This window comes from Cuculus canorus, chromosome 15 (genome assembly GCF_017976375.1).
Source record: "Cuculus canorus isolate bCucCan1 chromosome 15, bCucCan1.pri, whole genome shotgun sequence".
In the NCBI taxonomy this organism is placed as follows: domain Eukaryota; kingdom Metazoa; phylum Chordata; class Aves; order Cuculiformes; family Cuculidae; genus Cuculus; species Cuculus canorus.
This window is the reverse complement of record NC_071415.1, coordinates 184,782-203,841: the sequence shown is the minus strand read 5'-3', so window position 1 is coordinate 203,841 and position 19,060 is coordinate 184,782. Positions and strand designations below refer to the sequence as shown.

The 19,060-nt window shown below is 38.9% G+C and overlaps 1 protein-coding gene across 1 annotated transcript in view; it reads left to right on the top strand.

The window, feature by feature from the left end:
* The window catches only part of KATNIP (katanin interacting protein), a 60,460-nt gene that overhangs the window by 30,844 nt on the left and 10,556 nt on the right, over positions 1-19,060 (top strand). The window contains exons 14-21 of the mRNA XM_054080758.1: positions 1,890-2,624; positions 3,193-3,401; positions 6,722-6,785; positions 9,500-9,677; positions 12,122-12,287; positions 16,651-16,808; positions 17,131-17,195; positions 18,412-18,522. Of these exons, the coding sequence (XP_053936733.1) occupies positions 1,890-2,624; positions 3,193-3,401; positions 6,722-6,785; positions 9,500-9,677; positions 12,122-12,287; positions 16,651-16,808; positions 17,131-17,195; positions 18,412-18,522 (1,686 nt within the window). The remainder of the gene's footprint in view (positions 1-1,889; positions 2,625-3,192; positions 3,402-6,721; positions 6,786-9,499; positions 9,678-12,121; positions 12,288-16,650; positions 16,809-17,130; positions 17,196-18,411; positions 18,523-19,060) is intronic.

Below are 19,060 nucleotides of genomic sequence, written 5' to 3'. Positions count from 1 at the left end.
AAATTAGATTAGCACAACAGAGGCAGGAGAAAGGTGTGTTTTTCAAGCTAGTGTTGTCCCAAAGTGTAGTTTACTAATGTGTTGAGAGGAATTGTATGGTGTGTATTGCCAGCAGAAGCAGAGCAGGGGACTTGGTGGTTCAAAACACCCCTCCACAGAGGAGATGCACATTTGAGGTACCTTTATTTCTGAACTTCAGGACAGCATCCATTATACAATCTTCTCAGGGATGTAGAAGACCGGGAAAGCATCTGTAACATCTGCAAGCAGGACCCTCTTTACATGCAGAGTTTATTGTTCACATGGCTCCGATAAAAATAATAATTTTTAGACTCTAAAAAACATGGCAAACCCTGTAAACTTCACCCATTGACCTCTGTTTTCAGGCTATTCTTGGCTCTCCTTTCAGAGCTCTGCTTCTCCTGTTGACATTCCTTAATGTAGCTAACAAACCTGTTAACTTCCCACTGAAAATAGCTTCTATCAAATTGCTGTGGAAGTGCTTCGGAGCTGTAATCTCTGTACTTGAAGTACTTAACATTAAAAAAAAAAAGTTTAAAAAGGGAAAAAAAACCCTCCAAAGTAGGGAAAGGCAATGGATGTGAAATAACCCTCTGTATATGCTCATCCTGAAATTTTCATGCCTTGGCATTTTACAGTGGTAAACAGATATACAGTATCTTTTTCAGGTAAGTTGTGAGGTTCTGGGAAGTGCGTTTGTGATCACCTACCCCATGGGTATCGTTTCGGATGATGGTTTGAACGAGAAAGTGACTTACGAATGACCGATAGTCTTTGAAATACATACCTTAACTTCCTATCTGTATCCCCCGTATGGGGTGAGGGGAGTGGCCAGGTTGGTCTCCAGCCTTTCGACAACCCTCTTTCAGGTAGTTTCCCATCTGTTTTCAAATTCTTATTTGTATCTCACTTCTCCCCAGTGTAAATGATTATTGGCCATAGATAGATTAGGAACATTGCCTCTTTCCTGGTGCTTCCAAAAACAAAGTGGAAAGTTAGTCCTGAGCAGTCTTTTGGGAAAATATTATTTTGTATTTTACCACAATTGGCATTTGTTCTTGATAACGATTTGTTTTACTATTCACTCAAGTACATTGTACAGAAGTAAAATCTAGCCCAGGGGCCTGTAATTGTTCAGTACTCCATTTGCTTTTCTTCATTTGTTTGGAGAAAATACATAAATGACAGCTTTATTGAAAATCTTCGTTATTATCTACTCTTAATTGTTTTGAGATGGAAATGAAGCAGCTCCTCAGTACAGTCAGAAGGAGCCTTGCTCCCGCTGTGCCCCTCTTAATTCCTTACCGCCACTGTGTTCCCATTAGATACTTGTCATTATCCCCCTTCTGCATCTTGCACTTCCTGAAAAGTGAGAAAAATCACCTGCACTGAATGCAACGCTCACCTCATCCTTTCTGTGTGCCGAACCTACTTCTTTGCTCACCACTTCCCTTTATACATGCGTGGCTGCTTTTGACAGGAAGCTCTAGCTTTTCTCTGTAAGCTTTAGAAACTTAGTTCAGCCGTTTCCAACTGTATGAAAGATTTTCTGCAAAATACAGACATGATTTAAACTATTGTGACAGCTACACAATAAGTATCACTGGGCACAATCCCAATTTCTGTAAGTGTTGAGTCAAGAATTCGCAGCCTCCAACTTTGTTGTATCTTGGCATGTGCTCTGCTCTTTAATATTTAAAAGCAATTGTTATGTCTAAATGGGGAAGGGAAACTGGGACATGTAGCCTTCATAAAAGGACTAGTATCGCAACACGAATATGACCAGCATAATTCTGGAAAGTCCGTGTTCTAGTGGTTTGCTTCCAGTCCTGTTTATGCATTAAATACCTGTGTAATGTCATTTTCAGATGAAGACTTTTCCATCAAGGACATAGCAACCTCTAGAGCAAAGTGGGGCAGCGAACGAGAGCACATTCTGCAAGAGTCATGGAACTCCTTGGTAAAGTTTAATTATTCCCATCGTGGCCGAATCTGTAACATGGATTTTCAAGGAGATGTCTTCGATGAGTTTCTCCATCAACAGAAAATCAACCGGCCTGGAGAATATCAGCAAATAAGAAAGGAAGGACTACAAACACTACCAAAAATGCAAGAAGAAGAAAATATTGTGGAGGCATATGATGGAAATGATTTTAAAATTCCCATTTTACCTTATGGGCAGCACTTAGTGATAGACATCCAAACAACATGGGGAGACAGACATTATGTTGGTCTTAACGGAATTGAAGTTTTCAGTTCTAAAGGAGAGCCTGTTCAGATTTCAAAAATAACAGCAGAACCACTTGATATAAATATTTTACCAGCATATGGCAATGATCCCAGAATAATAACCAACCTAATTGATGGGGTAAATCGGACACAGGATGATATGCATCTCTGGCTTGCACCGTTTACCCCTGGAAAACCTCACTATATTTTTATTGACTTTGTGAATTCCTGTCAAGTAGCCATGATTAGGATTTGGAATTACAATAAGTCTCGCATACACTCTTTCAGAGGTGTGAAAGACATAATAATGTTGTTAGATGAACAATGCATCTTTAAAGGAGAAATTGCAAAAGCTTCGGGAACCTTGTTTGGAGGTATGCTATCACTTCTTATTTTCTTTGTGGAAACGGTAGTACAATTACAAACAAATACATTCAGCTTGTTTGTCATTGCTTTCCAGTTCAAGGCAAGCTAGCACTTTGTATAGTGTTTAGTTCTTTTAACTTCAGAATGTAATGCAAAACCCACTAATGCATTCTACAATGATATTGTACATTTTAGTAGCATATAAAGCTAATCTCTAGCCTTAACACTGTTTTAGCAATAAGGCCATAATTCAATAACATTGAGTAGTCATCAGACGTTTAAAAGTTGCTAGTTAACTTGTTTTCACAGATATGGTCTTTTAGAAAAGGTGATGGAGAAGCAATTTTCCTGTTTTCTTTTATATGTATTTGAAATTTGTCCAAGTTCTCTAGTTTTTTTGCTGTGCTGTATAATTTTGAGAGAGAACATACTAATTATATCAGTAGTCAGTCTCAATTTACCATATATTATCTTTAAACACTACTGCAAATTAAATTTAAAGAAGGGCCACAGTTTTTATCACTCTATAGACTCTTCTGTATGCTTTCTCCATTTAATTCCCTATGTTGCCTTCAGCTCCAGAGCACTTTGGGGACACTATATTGTTCACTACTGATGATGATATTCTTGAAGCTATATACTGCTATGATGAAACACATGATGGAGAAATGGAAAATGCCAGCTCCCTGAGATATGAGGAAGAGCTGAAGAGGCCAACAACTGCTGACAGGGAGGGAGATGAGAGACCTTTTACCCAAGCCAGGTTAAGAACAGAGGATCAACAGGTAGGGGCCTCTGTGTTCAGAACTCTCTATAAATGTCTTTCTAAAACATGACATGGGAGTAGGAGATGCTGGTTTCCATGATGGAGTAAAGCTCTGCAGAACAACTAATGCAGCTTTCTGTCTACTTTGAAGGGTTTTTTTCACCAGCACAATAATTTGTGATTTTTATTTTTTTTTAAGCCCATAAGGTCCTCCAGATTTTGGTTCCCCTGATTAATCAATAAGACGACAAGAAAGGCTATACTGAATTGTATATATATATTTCTTCTTTAATTTCTTGGACAGAGATTAGAGGGAGTTCTATTTGATTTGCTTCAATGAGGATATCTTCTTCTAGGGGACACACTCTTACGTGTAACTCTTTGAGCAGATCCAAAGCTGAATCAATCAGAATTCCTGCTGGTTCAGCTAAAGTGCTTTCAGTGACGTGTGGTTCCTAATGAGCTGTTGTCCAGCCTTCCTGTTCTCTCTTGTTGTCTTCTCCTGGTGGCTTATAAGACAATGGGAAATGTGATGACATTGGCACTTGATCTCGCTGTTAGGATCGTGAATCGGTGACTCTGACTTCTCCAGTGCTAGTTAACACTGACAACAGTAATTTTGGTTGCATCTTTGCTTGCAGTATCTTAAACTCTTCAGACACCTTATGCAGTGAAGGATTTCCTGAACACAAATTGAAGTTCACCTTATTTTGTTGATCACCAGGACGTCTTCTGTTGCAGAAACCTAGACCTGCAGTGTCTGGTCCTTACTCGGGGCCTCTGCCCTCTATTTTGCTGTTGATTTGTGATGCTCTTCATACTTGTCTGACTCTGGACATAACAAAAATAACTGGAATAACAAAAGCTACTGGGATTGAGACGCTGATCTCCCTGTCATTCTGCATTTGCTGGTACCATCAAGATTTTATAGATGGATGCTTATACTTTCAGAATGATACAAAACTGCTAGATGATTTGTCTTCCCCAGCATAACATTGTTGTTCAGACTAGAATTGGGTTTTACCAGTCTCTACCTGTTGGTCATTTACCCTTTTTTCCTGTGGCGTGGTCAGTGAATGAATCAGTGTTTTACTGCACTAACTATGGGAACTGTTCAGAAGCTCTTACGGAAATCTCTTAATTTCTTGCCAATATTATCTATGACCATCAGTAATCAATATAAATTTAGTGATCCTTAAAGTGTCAACTTTTATATCAGGTCAGACCTGTATCTGGTGCACTTGACATAACTCTGATTGTAGCCAATAGTGGATGCCTGCGGAGGATGTAAGAATAGAGCAAATGTGTAGTAGTGTTTCTCTGAAACACTCATGACCTTAGAAATATGTCTCACGAGGACTTTTTGATTTAATCTTTGTGTTTAGTATCCTGCCATGGATTTTTATTGCATGAATTCATCCACTATCTTTTTAAACCCATGTGCGCTTTTACAACTTAACAATACTCAGTGGTAAGTTTCAAAGCTTAACTTTCTGTTTGTCTGTAGGTTCATTTAATGTCCTGTAGTTTCTGTGTTGGAAGAAAATAAGCAATTATTTCCTATTTCCTTTTTCAAGCCACTCAGGAGATCTATGCCTCTGTTACAATCTCTTCTCAAGCTCTCTTTTCCAGAATGGTTAGTCCTGCTTTAGTTATTCCTTACTTGGAAGTTGCTATAAAGTAGGAATTGACTTAGGAGCATGGTATTACTTTCTACTTTTTATTTCTTTCCCACTAACTCCTGTGCTATGGTGGTGTTTTGTTCCAGCTGTAAAACTGTAGGGATCTAAGAGCACGCGTAGAACAGTGTTCACAAGCAGAAGTAGTTGAAATTCTAGAAAATTAGACCATATCTAAGGAAAAGATAGTGGCCAACAGTGGAATGAAGGTATCTAAGGAGCCAAGAAAGGAAGGAGGAAGGGGGAGAAAAGAGGTAATAAGATGGTTTATGGGACAGATGGTTTATGCCCTGCAAGAGAGGGCATTGTTCAGCATTCTGTAAAACCAGTACCTTTATTGTGTTCGTGAGATTTGATATTCAGTAGAGCTGTAAATTTTATTCCCTGGGCTGCCCTTTTAAAGTTCTTCTGAGGAAAAGGCATCAGACACCAAAGATAGAGTCACTGTTTTGAGAGAAAGGTACCCCAGTAGGAGGATTTTTTCCCATCTGCAGGTTATCTGTGTGCATTTATTTCAGTGTATAGTTCTTCAGTGTCACCTACTTAATTAGCACAAGGCCATTTGCCACTACATTAAGTGTATTGCAGCCTGGGAACACACACATATAGGATCCAGGATGTCAGTGGTCGTACTGCAGAGATCTAATACAACAGTACGAGAAAAGGGTTGACAAGCCTTTTTAAGCACAAGATAGGTCCATTTGATGGATGACAAAGTTGCTTTTCATGGCGAATGAAACTACAGAGGATGAACCTGGACATCTGATTTCCTATTTGACTTTTTGACTATTAATCAGGATTGAGATGATGTTTTTTTTCAGAACTACTTATAATAATTCCTCAATTTCATTCTAATCTGCTACTGCTTTGTTTGGAGCCCAATATTATATGTGCAAAGTTAGGATTGTTTTCCTCATGTGTAGCATTTTTACGTTTACCTACAGTGAACATAATTAGATATTTTATCACACTCACTTAATGAAATGAAGTCTGTCTTCAAACTTTGGCAGTTGTGCTTTGTCTTTACCACCTGAATTGCTCCAGAATGGTCAGAAAATTTTATCATCTGCTCATTCCCTTTCTGTTTGCTATGTTTGATAGCACAGGCTGTTATTAATTAATGTTGTCGAAGAACAAATCCGAGCTTTTAGATGAGTGTGCTTGTTCTACCCCTTAATTCTTCAGAAGAAGTTGTGGTGGCACTCTCTGAGGTCTTAACTTCCTTCCACACTTCTTATCTCTGCAACAGATTTGCAACATGTTGTAAATAGTGTTTTATCACTAGCTGATGGCAGTCTGCAGGGAAATAACAGTGACTTAAGAATTTCAGCCTCTTGGTGTATAGGTTGCCTGCACTAGGGAGTCTCTCATTTGAGACAAGCAAATCCTTATACCTATGACTTTCTAAGAACTCATATAGTCTTCTGCATTTTGGGTCATGTTTTCCATTATTACAGGACAGGCTGGGTGGTGAGGCAAAGGGGTGATTGATAGACAAAAGACTGGGCGAAAAAGGAAGACTAAATGAAAAAGTAACAAAAAAAAAATAAAATAAGGAAATAGTCAAAAACCCCTACCAAAACCCTTTCATTTTATAAACAGGATCCCTGTCATGTCTATGATATGCATGTTCATTGTACTTGTTGGATTACTTTTTTAGGTCCAAGATCCAGACTCTCTCTCTGAATGTATGCCTAAGGAGTCAGGAATATTTACTGGAAAATGTAAGTTCTTACATTTACGTCTTGCTTAACAACCTCCCCCCTAGGGTGTTATTAAGGAGGATCTGATCCGACGGAACTGTGCAGAACTTTGTGACAGATGTCAGGTCTAGAATAAAGAAGAATAATTCAAAATGTAAGGCGGAAGCTTTGTTTACTATGGCATTTAGAACATTATATCGTAGCAGTTGGCTTTTAATCTCAGAAAAATAACACTAGCCATTTGCCTACTCCCTGAATGGGATTTGTAATAGCTGTGTCCATTACCCAGTAATTCTCTCCCAATCCTATGTATTTATGTAGACTGACAGAATTTCTCAGATTGGATTGACAATAGAAACTCAATAGTAAAGCTAGGCCAGGATGTTTACATCCATACTTAAAGTACCTGATTTCTTTATCCTGTACAAAACCAACTCTCTGTGTGCCTTTGAGTTATTTTCCAGAGAGCTTCTGGATGGCCTGGAAGTTTCAGTATCAGCTCTTGATCCTTTGACCAGCACAGGAGGAATCGGGTTCTTGGGTTTGGCTGCCAGTCTTTAGCAACTCTTGATGTGCTCTCTGAAAATACACATATGCTGTGACTTATTCAGCCTCATATCTGTGGACTGTACCTGAGCTCTGTGACCTGTGAGCTATAGCTACATATATGAACTTTATCTATGAGCATGTCTAGGGTTGCTTCATATCGGTGAACTTAAGATGCCTTTCCCTCCTCTTGTTTCTCAGGGTGGGTCGAAAAGATAGTGAGGATGTGGCTCAGAGCTCAGCAGATGCAGTCTCTCATACTGACAAAATATTGTTAACTAGCTGGTGGCTAATTTGTCTCTACCAGAGACAAATTAAAAGGTCCTGATTCCCAGGAATTCTTGCAGGGGGAGAGCTGGAGAAAGCTAGTTGCATTGGAGGCTTTCTGTATCTTATGAAACACAGAAGAAACCCTAATTTATTGTCTTACACAGGAAAAAAATTGCCATTAATTGCTACAAGGGACTATTTTTGTAAATCACCTTACTTGTATTTCCAAGTAAGGAACTCCCTAGGACAAGAAGAAAATTGGCATCCTGGTGTGAGTCCGGTGGAACAGGGTGACCAAGATGGTCAGGAAGTTGCAATACTCGATGTGAGAAAAGCATGAGAGCTGGGTTGACTTGTTCATCCTGGGAGATGATCTTGCTGTCTGTAGCTATCTGGAGGGCATAGAGAGAACAGATCCAGGCCATTCCCAGGACGGCAGATCAGGTCAGGTTGAGAGGCAGAAACAACAAGGTAGAAGACAAGAATTTCCAGCTGGGTATTAGGAAATCTTTTTCACCCTGAGGGCAGTCAAACAGTGTTTGAGAGAAGTTTTGAAATCTGCCAGCCTTGGAGACATTCAAGCTGGATAAGATCCTGATAGACCTATGTAATGGACATGCTCCAAGCTTGGAGTATAACTAGAGACCTTCATAAGTCCTTCCAAACCCGCATCTTATCTTCTCTGAAGGCATTGGCATGGTGATGTGAATGTTAAACCTTGTGTGGGTAGCTGCTTTACCCTATATTTTCCCTTTTGTTTGAAAATACACTCTGCTTTTGCCTGAGGACTCTCGCATGCTTGTACACAAAGCAAATTTAGCCTTAGGAGTGGCCTTGGGAATAGCATCTACTATCAATGTAGCCATAGCTCCAAACTTGTCAGCTAATAGAACTATTTATTTCTTAGTGTCCTTGCAGATGCGATAGAGATCTTGCGCCCAAGTGAATTTATGTGTACATCAAGACGTAGTTTTGTGTAAATTGCTACAGCTATTTATAGGTAATTGGGCTGGATGGCTTAATAGCTTTGATGCTGTTTGTTTTACAGGACATCATGACAACTGGTGCTGCTTTAGACATTACCCAACCTGCTTATATCTGGGCCTCTCTAATGTGTGAAATGAAAGATATTTTTAATTTACAGTGATGGATTTCTATGGAACCTGATCAGATTGGAATATTACTTATTATATCTGTACATGCTATTTGTTTTTTTTTTCAGTAAGGCACGAAGCAAGTGGATCTGAAGATAAACGCAAAGTCTTTTGTCTGCCCAATTTTTCTTTCCTATTTATTTTATGGAGATATGGGCTAATCAACATTATTGCTTTTCTCTAATGCTGGCCCATTAAAATACTTCCATATGTCCCTTTCTGATGTGAAGATAGTAATTTAAACACATTAGTCAGCCACATTTGTTTTTTGGTTTAACTATGAGTTGATGTTCTCTTAACAATTTATGATTTTATGAGAGACTGGATTTATATGGGTCTATATATCCATTTAGCTGGCAAAAGATGATAGATAGACTTCAGACTAATAGATCTTCTCTGTCTCTGTGTAATCACAAAATCTGTCATGTAACTGCTTAAATGTGTCATTGAATCGCTGTCAGTCTGCAATCAATGTAATGAGATACTTGGTAACACGCTTGATGGGCGCCATGTAGTTACAAGTGAACAAGATGTTGGTAGCTCGCCAAAGGGATCTAACAAAGCTTCGCAGAAGATACTGTGCTGTTCCGTGGAGGAAGGAATGCAGATCAGGAAGTATCCAAACACAGCATATAAAGTTATATAATCTAAAAAAAATACACACGCTGCTAGTGGCTGGGATTTGTGTGCATTCTTATATTGGCTCCTGAATTCAAACTGGTCAATATGTACATAGATATATCATGTGAATATTCTTTTATTTAGGCCTGCAACTGAATTTTACCATGACCTGGGGAGACTCTCATTACCTTGGACTGACAGGACTTGAAGTGATAGGAAAGACCGGTCATGCATTAAAAATAAGTGCGGAACAGATTTTTGCTTCACCCAGAGACTTAAATGATCTTCCGGAATATACAGGAGATTCCAGAATATTAGAAAAGTAAGTAGTGAAAGAATTGGATTGTGCAGGCGTGTTCTGCGGGGCTCTTTTTTTTTTTTTTTGTCTTCACATTTGTTGTTTCCACCGATAGTTTTGCATTTTATCAATTTTAGATGCATTTTGTGTCAAAGTTTATAAAGTGACAGAATTATATAAACTTTTATTCTGTTAACATGTTAATACAAACATGATTTTCATACCATCACAGCTCACTCTCAGATTTCACAAGCTACCCAGCAACAGCTTGTCGTAGAAACATGAATGAGATGTTTCCAAAAGATGGTGTTTGAGTTAAGAGATGATAACATGCCTGGTTGGTCCCTCTGCTTTCCAGGCAGAAATGTGGGTGTTTCTTAGCATCTGTCTATGCATATGGAGTGATATTTATGCAGGATTTCTGGAGAATTTAAAGGAAGATTTTCAAGTTAGCAAAGGATGGAGATGTATCAGGCTATTGCACAAATAGATGCCTTTCTTTTGGCAATTCTGTAGCTTTTTTTTTATTTGTAATTCCAATGAAGTTTCATTGACAAGTACACTTCCTCAAATTAACTTACGCTTCCTAAATGGTAGCAATATAGGAATCACAGGTTATAGGTCTGGAGAGGACTTGGCATTTGTTGTTACTGAAGCTGCATCCTGTTGTTTTGGGGTCATATTTCAATTTTAAAGGATATTTTCAGTTGTAATCCTGTCCTCTGGCATGTTTATGGTCACATTAATAAGTTTATGAATTAGAACTTCTCTTTTTAAAGCCTTTATTGTCATCCTCAGAATCTTGTGTTTCTTTACGTGTACACTAACTCTGTTCTTTGATTTCTGCTAATCTGACTAATACAGATGTCAAGCTTACTTGTATATATTCCTCAGTTCTTCTGCCTGTTTGTGTGAAATCTGTTCTGTGGGCATCATGATCTAAGAAATCTCTCCATGAGATTTCCTGTGATGAAAAGGTTCCAGAGAGACTCCACCATAATGGACTCAGACGCATAGAAGTCATTCAGCTTTTTTGTTGGTTATCTTTTCTGAGTGTTCCTTTTGCAGCCCAGTTATCTGTTGATCCTACAGAATTTCTGGCAGGCTTTCTGCTCCTGATGTATTTGAGGAATTTTATTTATGGTACCTTTTGCTTGCTAGCCTTCATACCCTTCTTTCTTTTTTTTTTTTGGCCTGTCCTTACACATTTTGCTTTCCAGAGTTTATGATCCTATCAGTTTAGGGTGTTTGGATCATGACTTTTGCTGTAAGATGGTTTGTAATAACTGTCTTTATCCTGCCACTGAGCCAGGCTGGCTTGGAGTTTTCAAGTCCTCCCTCTTTCTAACATCTTTCTTAGTAAGTGCTTCCAGTAGGATAACCCTTAATATTCTCTCTGCTGTGTGTAATGATTTTATTTTGGTTTTTTGCTTCTTAAGGTAGTTCATCATTTTTGCCTAAGAACCTTTTTGGCACAAGCAATAGGGGCGTTTTCTTGCTTTTGATATTTCTGCAAGCATGTTGAATTTCAGTACGTGACAGTGCTCTTCAACTGCAGCACTTGGAATAGGTGCTGTGTACTTTTCAGGACCAATTTAAGGATTATATCTTCTCTCATGGGCTCCCTAATCAGTTCCTCTGTAAAAGAGTCATTGTTCAAATCTTTTTCTTTAAGAAACTGCCAAGTCTGACACTCATTCTTCCATTAAGCTCTTAAATAAATAGTAAGTACATAGGGCAGTGTACAAAAGTAATTACAGTGGGCAATTAATTCATTTTCTCCTTTACTCCATCTTTGTATGCCACATTTGGTGGTAGAAGAATAAAAAGCCAGAATTCCCAAATGAGATATAAACGGAATTAGCTTTCTCGAGTCAGCTTGAAGCCTGTGCTCTTTTGAAAAGATGTTGTCATGCTGTTAGAAAGCTTTTTAAAAAAGTAGTAATGTGCCCAACTGTGTGCATGAAGAAGGATGAGAACAAACTCTGCTTCATCTCTGGGTTCTCCAGCTCTGTGTTGGATTCAGTAGAGTTGTGTTGGCATAGTAACGCACTGCAGAGTGCCAGATGCGCTAGCTTAGACACAGAACTAGATTAATAAGTTATACTGTGTCTGGGCCTTAGAGTTTTGCTTTTGACCATTGTGGCACAAAGGTAGTTGAGCATCCGCTGCCTGCCCCTCTTCACACAGGGAAAGCCTAAGGATGTTTTCGTTTTCCCTCAAACAGACCCAACTAAAGGAAATACAGTTGTTTTTTTCTCCCCCCCCTCCCCCACTGTCTTTAATCCAACAATTGTATATTATTTTTGATGTCTTCTGTGCTTTTTAATTGTGTCCATTTAGGCACGATAGATCCTGGGAATTGGAAGTGGCATCTAGAAAAAAATTAACATCCAGTAAAGTGGCTGATTTTCATGGAAAAAGCAAGCTTTTCCTTTTTTCGCAGCTAATGGATTTTCTCTTTGTAGGTTAATAGATGGGACTAATATCACAATGGAGGATGACCATATGTGGCTCATTCCCTTCTCTTTTGGAGAAGATCATCTGCTCACAATCCATTTTGATAAAATTGAAAGTATTACAGGGCTTCGCTTTTGGAACTATAATAAATCTCCAGAGGATACCTTTAGAGGGGTAAGTAAAAGAAAAGGAGCACTGCCAGCAAAAATATACAGCAGTGCATTGGAAAATTGGTACTGTGATAAATGAATATAGCTGCCTTAATGGAATGCCATAAATCTTTCTAGATTGTCTGAGTCTGAATTTTGTGGCAGGTATAATGCATTTCTGTCTTCACAAACAGCAAATATTGAAAAAAAGCCAGAGATAGCTTAAAGATATCTTCACAGCTGATTTTTCTAAGAAACACATACAACAGCACATATTATTTTCAAGATACGTGGTTCCAAAGTGGGATCCTCTCAGTATCTAGTATTTAAGCATAGCATGTGATTCTTTATTTCCTGGAACACAAAGAGTGGTAGAACAGAGGATAATACTCCAACAGAAATCCTGCTTTGGGAAGTTACAGAAGGTCAGTTATCAATACCAGCTTTTCCAAGAAGCAAGGAGATTCTCTAGCACTCTAGCATTTGCTAGGGAAGGATGACGTCTTCAAATAGTTTGGCTAAAGTAGTTCAACTAAAATTGTGTAGCATACCTACTCTCTTGTTTTTACAAGTTGCTTGTTTTATATAATTTTCATATTGAATTCTTGGAAGTGACTGGCAGTTGAAGCCTGTCAGAGATTGTGTCCCATCTTGCTGACGCTCTGCGCTTGGCTGTCCCTCATCTCCCTGGTATTTCTCAGGAGCTATACGTGCACCTGTAATGATAGTGAAGAAGTAGAATCATAGAATAGTTTGGGTTGGAAGGGACCTTAAAGATAACACAGTTCCAGCCCTCCTGTTGTGGGCAGGAACACCTCCCACTGGATCAGGCTGCCCAAGGCCCATCCAACCTGGCCTTGAACACCTCCAGGGATGGGGCAGCCACAACTTCCCTGGGCAACCTGGGCCACGGCCTCACCACTCTGATGGGGAAGAAAGTAGTTGCTGTTCAATGCATACGAAGTTTATGAATCCATTTGTTTGCAGATCTTCCCCTTCACATATAATTGTTGCCTTCTTAAAGTCCAAACTCAGTCAATGGATAAGAAAAACACGTTGATGCATTGCAGAACTGCAGAACTGCTTTTTTTTCTGTAAATTTACATCCCAGGAATTGCTTTAATATGAACCCTGCATAAATAGGAGATGTTCCCTTTCCACAACAGGGCCCTGGCATGTTTGAATATGAGCATGGGGCGTTGTTCAGTGCCATAGACTCCCATAGCATAAGATCTTTGATTTAAGCCACAATTCATCTAAAGATTTTAACGTGCGACCCACGGTTTTGTAATACGTTGCATTAATCCAACATGTTTGCCATATGGCAGAGTTCAGGAGCTTGTTGAGCATCCCATCTAAACATAACCCCTCTATAACAACCAGGAGTTTTCAGCAAAATCTGTTACTTAATTGCTACGATTTAACATAAAGAAAGGACTTTTCCCTAGGAGAGTGGTATAGCTCTGGGACAGCCTGCGGTGATGAGAGACTTTCAAAACTCAGATTGACAATGTCCAGAATGACCTGATTTAGCTTCGCAGGCTTCTCTGCTCTGAGCAGGAGCTGTGACTGGAGACATGTAAAAGTCCCTTCCAACCTCCCAACCCAAATCTTTCTGTGGTTCTGCATACAGAATGCAACATGAAGAACTGTGTTTAATTGACGGTGTGGAATATTTTCACTACTGTTGTGTAAGCCCAAGCTTCTCCAAGGCAGAGCAGGGGAGAAAAGGTTGAATGTGTATTTTCATACCAGATCAACTCCCTGTATGTGTGTCTCAGTTATTAAAGGAGGGAAAGAACTAGCCAAATCCTAAAATTGGGCTTTGGAGGCCAAACCGAGAAAGCAAGAAAGAAAAAGGTTTGTTTTTACCATTTACTTTGCTAGGTAGAAAAAAGAGGCAACTGATGATAAAGTATACATGCAAGTGGCACACCTGTAAGTCCCATAACAGTGAACGGGTACAATTGAAATGAGTTTGTACCTGCAGTCCTCTAAAAGGATAAAATAAATTATTTGGAAAACTGAAGATGCAGGTTATCTGCTGGGTCACAGTAAAGTGGCTTTAGGCTGTAAACCCAGGGCATTGTGACATCTGTCTCTTGAAGTATTGCTATTCCTTCTCAGACACGGTCCCCGGGTATGAGATATAATGATTTGCTAGGCAGCCGTAGACCGGTGGATTCTATTCACAGCTTTAGTATGAGGGTAATGGCAGTGAACTGTCAAAATGAAGGCTGGTGTGCTATTTCCAGCTCTATGAAAAATTACCTTGTGAAAGCTTTGTTATGTGATTTGTAAAATGCTATGTGTGCTGGTTGAGTGCCTTCTCAGATGATGAAAATTACTTAGAAATGAGGGCTGTAAAGGGCACATAAATATAAGCAGCTGTGGTATAATAGGTAAGATTTCATCTCTAAGTCTCTAGGCTTCCCATTCAATACGTGTTTCCTAACCTGAAGTGTGTTTCAGTGGGTTTTTCACTTCTCCTTAGCCTGGCAGACTGATTCAGCTGGAAAGGAGCATACAGAAGAGTTTCTGATATGAAAAGTATATTTCCTTTCTTTGCTTCCAAGCTTATTAAGGATGAAACCAGAAATAATTATTTCTCCATACTTGGTACTCATACAAACATTCCCTCCTAATTAATCTTCATGCTGTTTGGAAATGACCTGAGTACCTCTTCTAGTCTGGTACAATACCCAAGGGGTTTGACTTGAGAAATGTTTGTGTATAAAAAAACATCTTCCTGAAAATTACTTGCTTGGGATGTTGCATGTGTAACTTACTGAAATTGGAATTGAATTAAAAAAATCATTTAAAAATGGGAAAAAATTGAAAACTATTATGAATATCTGGTCACTGATAATATATGGGCTTTGCAGAAAACTCTGAGTGTTTTTACGTTCTGCTCAGATAGACACATGAAATGGAAATTATAACTAGAAATATTGTTTATACATTTTAATAGAAATCCTGATAATGAAAATTAAATATTTGCACACAAAACTAATTTAACCTCAAATAATCATCTATACATCAGTCAGTATAAAATCCAAATATTAGAAAACTGACTTATATTGCCTTTAGACTAGATTAATTCTACTCTTAACTAAATGAATCTGTTTGAGTTCAGTCCATTAATCAGCAAGCTTTGATCATAGTGCCAGTTACAAGGCCATTTGGTATTTAACGGGTATTATTCCTTCCTTAGCCAGTAGTTACTGAAAGACTCAGTGCAATAAATGCTGCTTGTGATTAACACAAAGATATATTTAGCATGTTTTAGGACAAGATGCAGTGGTATTTGTTGCTGCATGATTGAATTGTTACGTGGCTGGGATCATATATACAACTCCAGATGGTGCTAATGGGGGAGGGTGGAAGGCCAGGACTCCTGTATCATCTGAATAAGTGTGCCTGAATTACTTAGTTTAATCTTCAGAGATTGTATAAGACGTGCATGCATCTCTGGTGTGGAGAAGGCTCGGTTCTTGCTGCCCAGTACGGGTACCTCTTCTTTATTCATGTGCCCGTAGGTTACAAGCAGCACTGCTTGGTAGATGAGTGTGCATCATCCTGGAAAACTCTGAGTGCCACTTGCCACACAGAAAAATAGAACTGGTGAAGTACAGGCTTTGTATAAATGCAATAGCAACACAAAAGAGTCTGGTTTTGAGAACGTACCAAGTTATGTGGTTTCTTAAAGGACAGCATCAGCCTGCTGAGCAATCAGGCCTGATCTGCCCGTGCATTCAGGTGCATGAGGACTCTTAAAGTGTCTCCTCAAATCACCTTTGTGACATGTGCTGACTTGAAAGCTGAGCCTCCCCATTTTTTTGTGTGTATGTGTTGCTGCAGGCTCAGGAATCATAGAACCATTTAGGTTGGAAAAGACCTTTAAGATCATCAAGTCCAACTATAAACCCAGTGCTGCCAAGTCCACCACTAAACTGTGGCCTCAGTGCGACATCTACACATCCTTTAAATCCCCCTAGGGATGGTGACTCCACCACTTCCCTGGGCAGCCTGTTCCAAAGCTGGATGATCCCTTCAGTGAAGAAAGGAAGCTTCAGTTTGCTGAGACCTAGTGAGATGCAGTAATTGAAGGATCTCTTTAGTAATTTTTTTTTTTTTTTCCCCCCCAAATTCTCACCTCTCCCATCCCCACCAATGTCAGCTCTGATGCTCTGAATTACACATTATGGCTTGCAACTGGTACCTGATGGTTTAGGCTTTCTTTTGCCAAAGGATGTCATACTGTAAAGGAATGAAATAAATAAAACAAAATTATCTCAGCCTCTGAAGTGAATGCAATCATTTTGGGTCTTTATTTAATTTATGTAATGTCATGTCATTTAACGTTATGTTATGTTAATTTAAACAAGGCTAAGGCAGTCCATGTGTTGTTGGATGGTCACAGCATCTCCCCACCGGAGGGCTTTCTGATCCGCAAGGGACCAGGCAACTGCCATTTTGACTTTGCCCAGGAAATTCTCTTTCTTGACTATCTGCAGCCCCAGCTGATTAATAAAGTACAAAGAAGGTAAAGTAGGATGTTTTTGCTATCTGAACCACAAAATTTCTCTTGACTAGTTAGTATTCTTTCATATCCTCTGTTAAAGCCAGTTGTATGAGGCATCTGGATGAAAATATGAAGCACTTCATTGTTTCATTGGGTTTTAATGATATGCTGTTAAGCAGATTTTACTGTGGTTGGAGGACAGTCTAGTCCATCATCACAGACAGGAGGGCTGGGGAGTGGTGTTTTTGGAAGCTTATTTCTTTGGATTTTTGTCGTCTTTTCTGAGTGAGTCAAGGGTACATAAAGAAACTATTATGTCTTCGGTTGTTTTTTTTTTTGGCAGGACTGGTTCAAAGAAAATGGAGCAAGCCAGTATGGATTATGAAGCACCATTAATGCCCTGCGGTTGTATCCTTCTCTGTTGTTTCCTTGTCCTAGACAATATTTTAGAGTTCTGTACTATCATTATGAGTCTGATGTTTTTGAATACAACAAATTCTTGTGCTTTAAGAAATCAACAAAATACCAAGAATATGAGAAAAGCTTCCATTAAGTTTGGATTAAGTATAAATAAATGGAACATGATATATGAATGTGTGACTTGTCTCGATGTGCTCTGGTAGCTTTTTCTCCTGCGTTTTATAATCCATCCAAACTGGAACTAGAGGCCCATTAGCACAGTATCTAGCCAACCGATCAAAATTAGAAGTAGTCTTCATATTTTTGCATATTTTTTAACGTTTGTCTCGTTTTACGTCTTTATTAAGTTTAACCATAACTATGTATTGCCATTTTTCTTAATGTTTGTGACGCTTTAAGCTTATGTTCTCCTAGATGAGCACAGCACAGTCTTTTGTGATAATACTTACTGTTGTGCCATCCATCTATTTGACAGGTCTTTTAAATCCATTAGGGTGTTCTAACCAAGTTTGGAGACAATGAGATCTCAACAATACTAAGTCCTGCCAGGTTCATGAAAACCAGTGGCTGGGTAGAGGAAAGAGATATAAACGAGTGTTCTGTTAGAGAAACAGGCAGCACAGGCTCCATCATAACATCTTCTGCCATTCACTTTAGGGGCATTATTTATGGGCCAGTTATCACCCATATAATTCAAAACCAGGCAAAGGCATATTCAGGAAATGTAGGAAGGCAATAAATGCTGCGAATAGGAGGTCTGGTGTTAAAAAGTTACAGTGTGTAAGGAGCTAGGGCATGCACTAAAGTCATTAGTTCATCTGATGGAAGAACATATATGAAAGAATATAGATGTGAACATGTGTGTGTATATATATATATATATATATATGAACATATATAGATAGACTTTTGCCTCATTGTGCCACCTGCAGGTGTTCATCTGTGTGTGTATATTATCAGTGAGAGAAATGGCAGACTTCTTGTCTTAAAAGAAAATAGTTTATCCAGAGGGGTTTAAGACATAGTAAAGCCAGAAGGGAAAACCAGACTCCTTTCACCCACGGTGTAACTCACCTGAGCTGCAGAGAAGAATATCTGACATTGAGACATGTGCTGCACAATCATTTTTGAAACTGCAGATTAAATATCTGTTAGGGCAAAGTATCAGTATCAAAATTTTCCTTAACAGCTTTTTGCTTTTCAGTTATTTTCCAGTTTCAGCTTCTGACAACTTGGGGTGATCCGTACTACATTGGTTTGAATGGACTTGAGTTGTTCAACGAACACGGAGACCAAATCTTACTAACTGAAAACAGTATCCTTTGACACCTCTGTCCCTTTCAGATACGCAGTTTGCTCCCTGGCAAATTGTCATATGGAATTACTTGCTGCTTCTTCCAAATCATCAGTTTATCCCAGTTTATACTCTGCTTGTATTTCTCTGTTTGTGTGATTATACTTGTTTCCATATGTTTTAACGTATTTTGTATGCTTTGAGGACATTTCTCTGAACGGGATGCATTGAAGCAGTAGGACAAGGTTAGGGAAGGGAAGGTTAAAGAAGGATATGGCATTTTTTGCTATCAACATTTATTTCTTCTGAAGTTTGGAAGGACCAGAAAGTTTGAGTTATAAATTCACAAGAAAAGGTTGAACCTAGTTCTTTGTTATGGAACCTTTCATTGTGCCGCAGGAAAAAAAAAATCTTTAACTCTTGTTCTGGAGCCTTAGGCTATTCTAGACGCCTGATCCAGTCGTGAAGATAAGGGCTGAGACTTTGAATTTGATTCAGTGTTCCCTGGGTAACCGGCAGAGGGAATGAAGGACGTGTTTGAAAGATTCATAGTCATCAG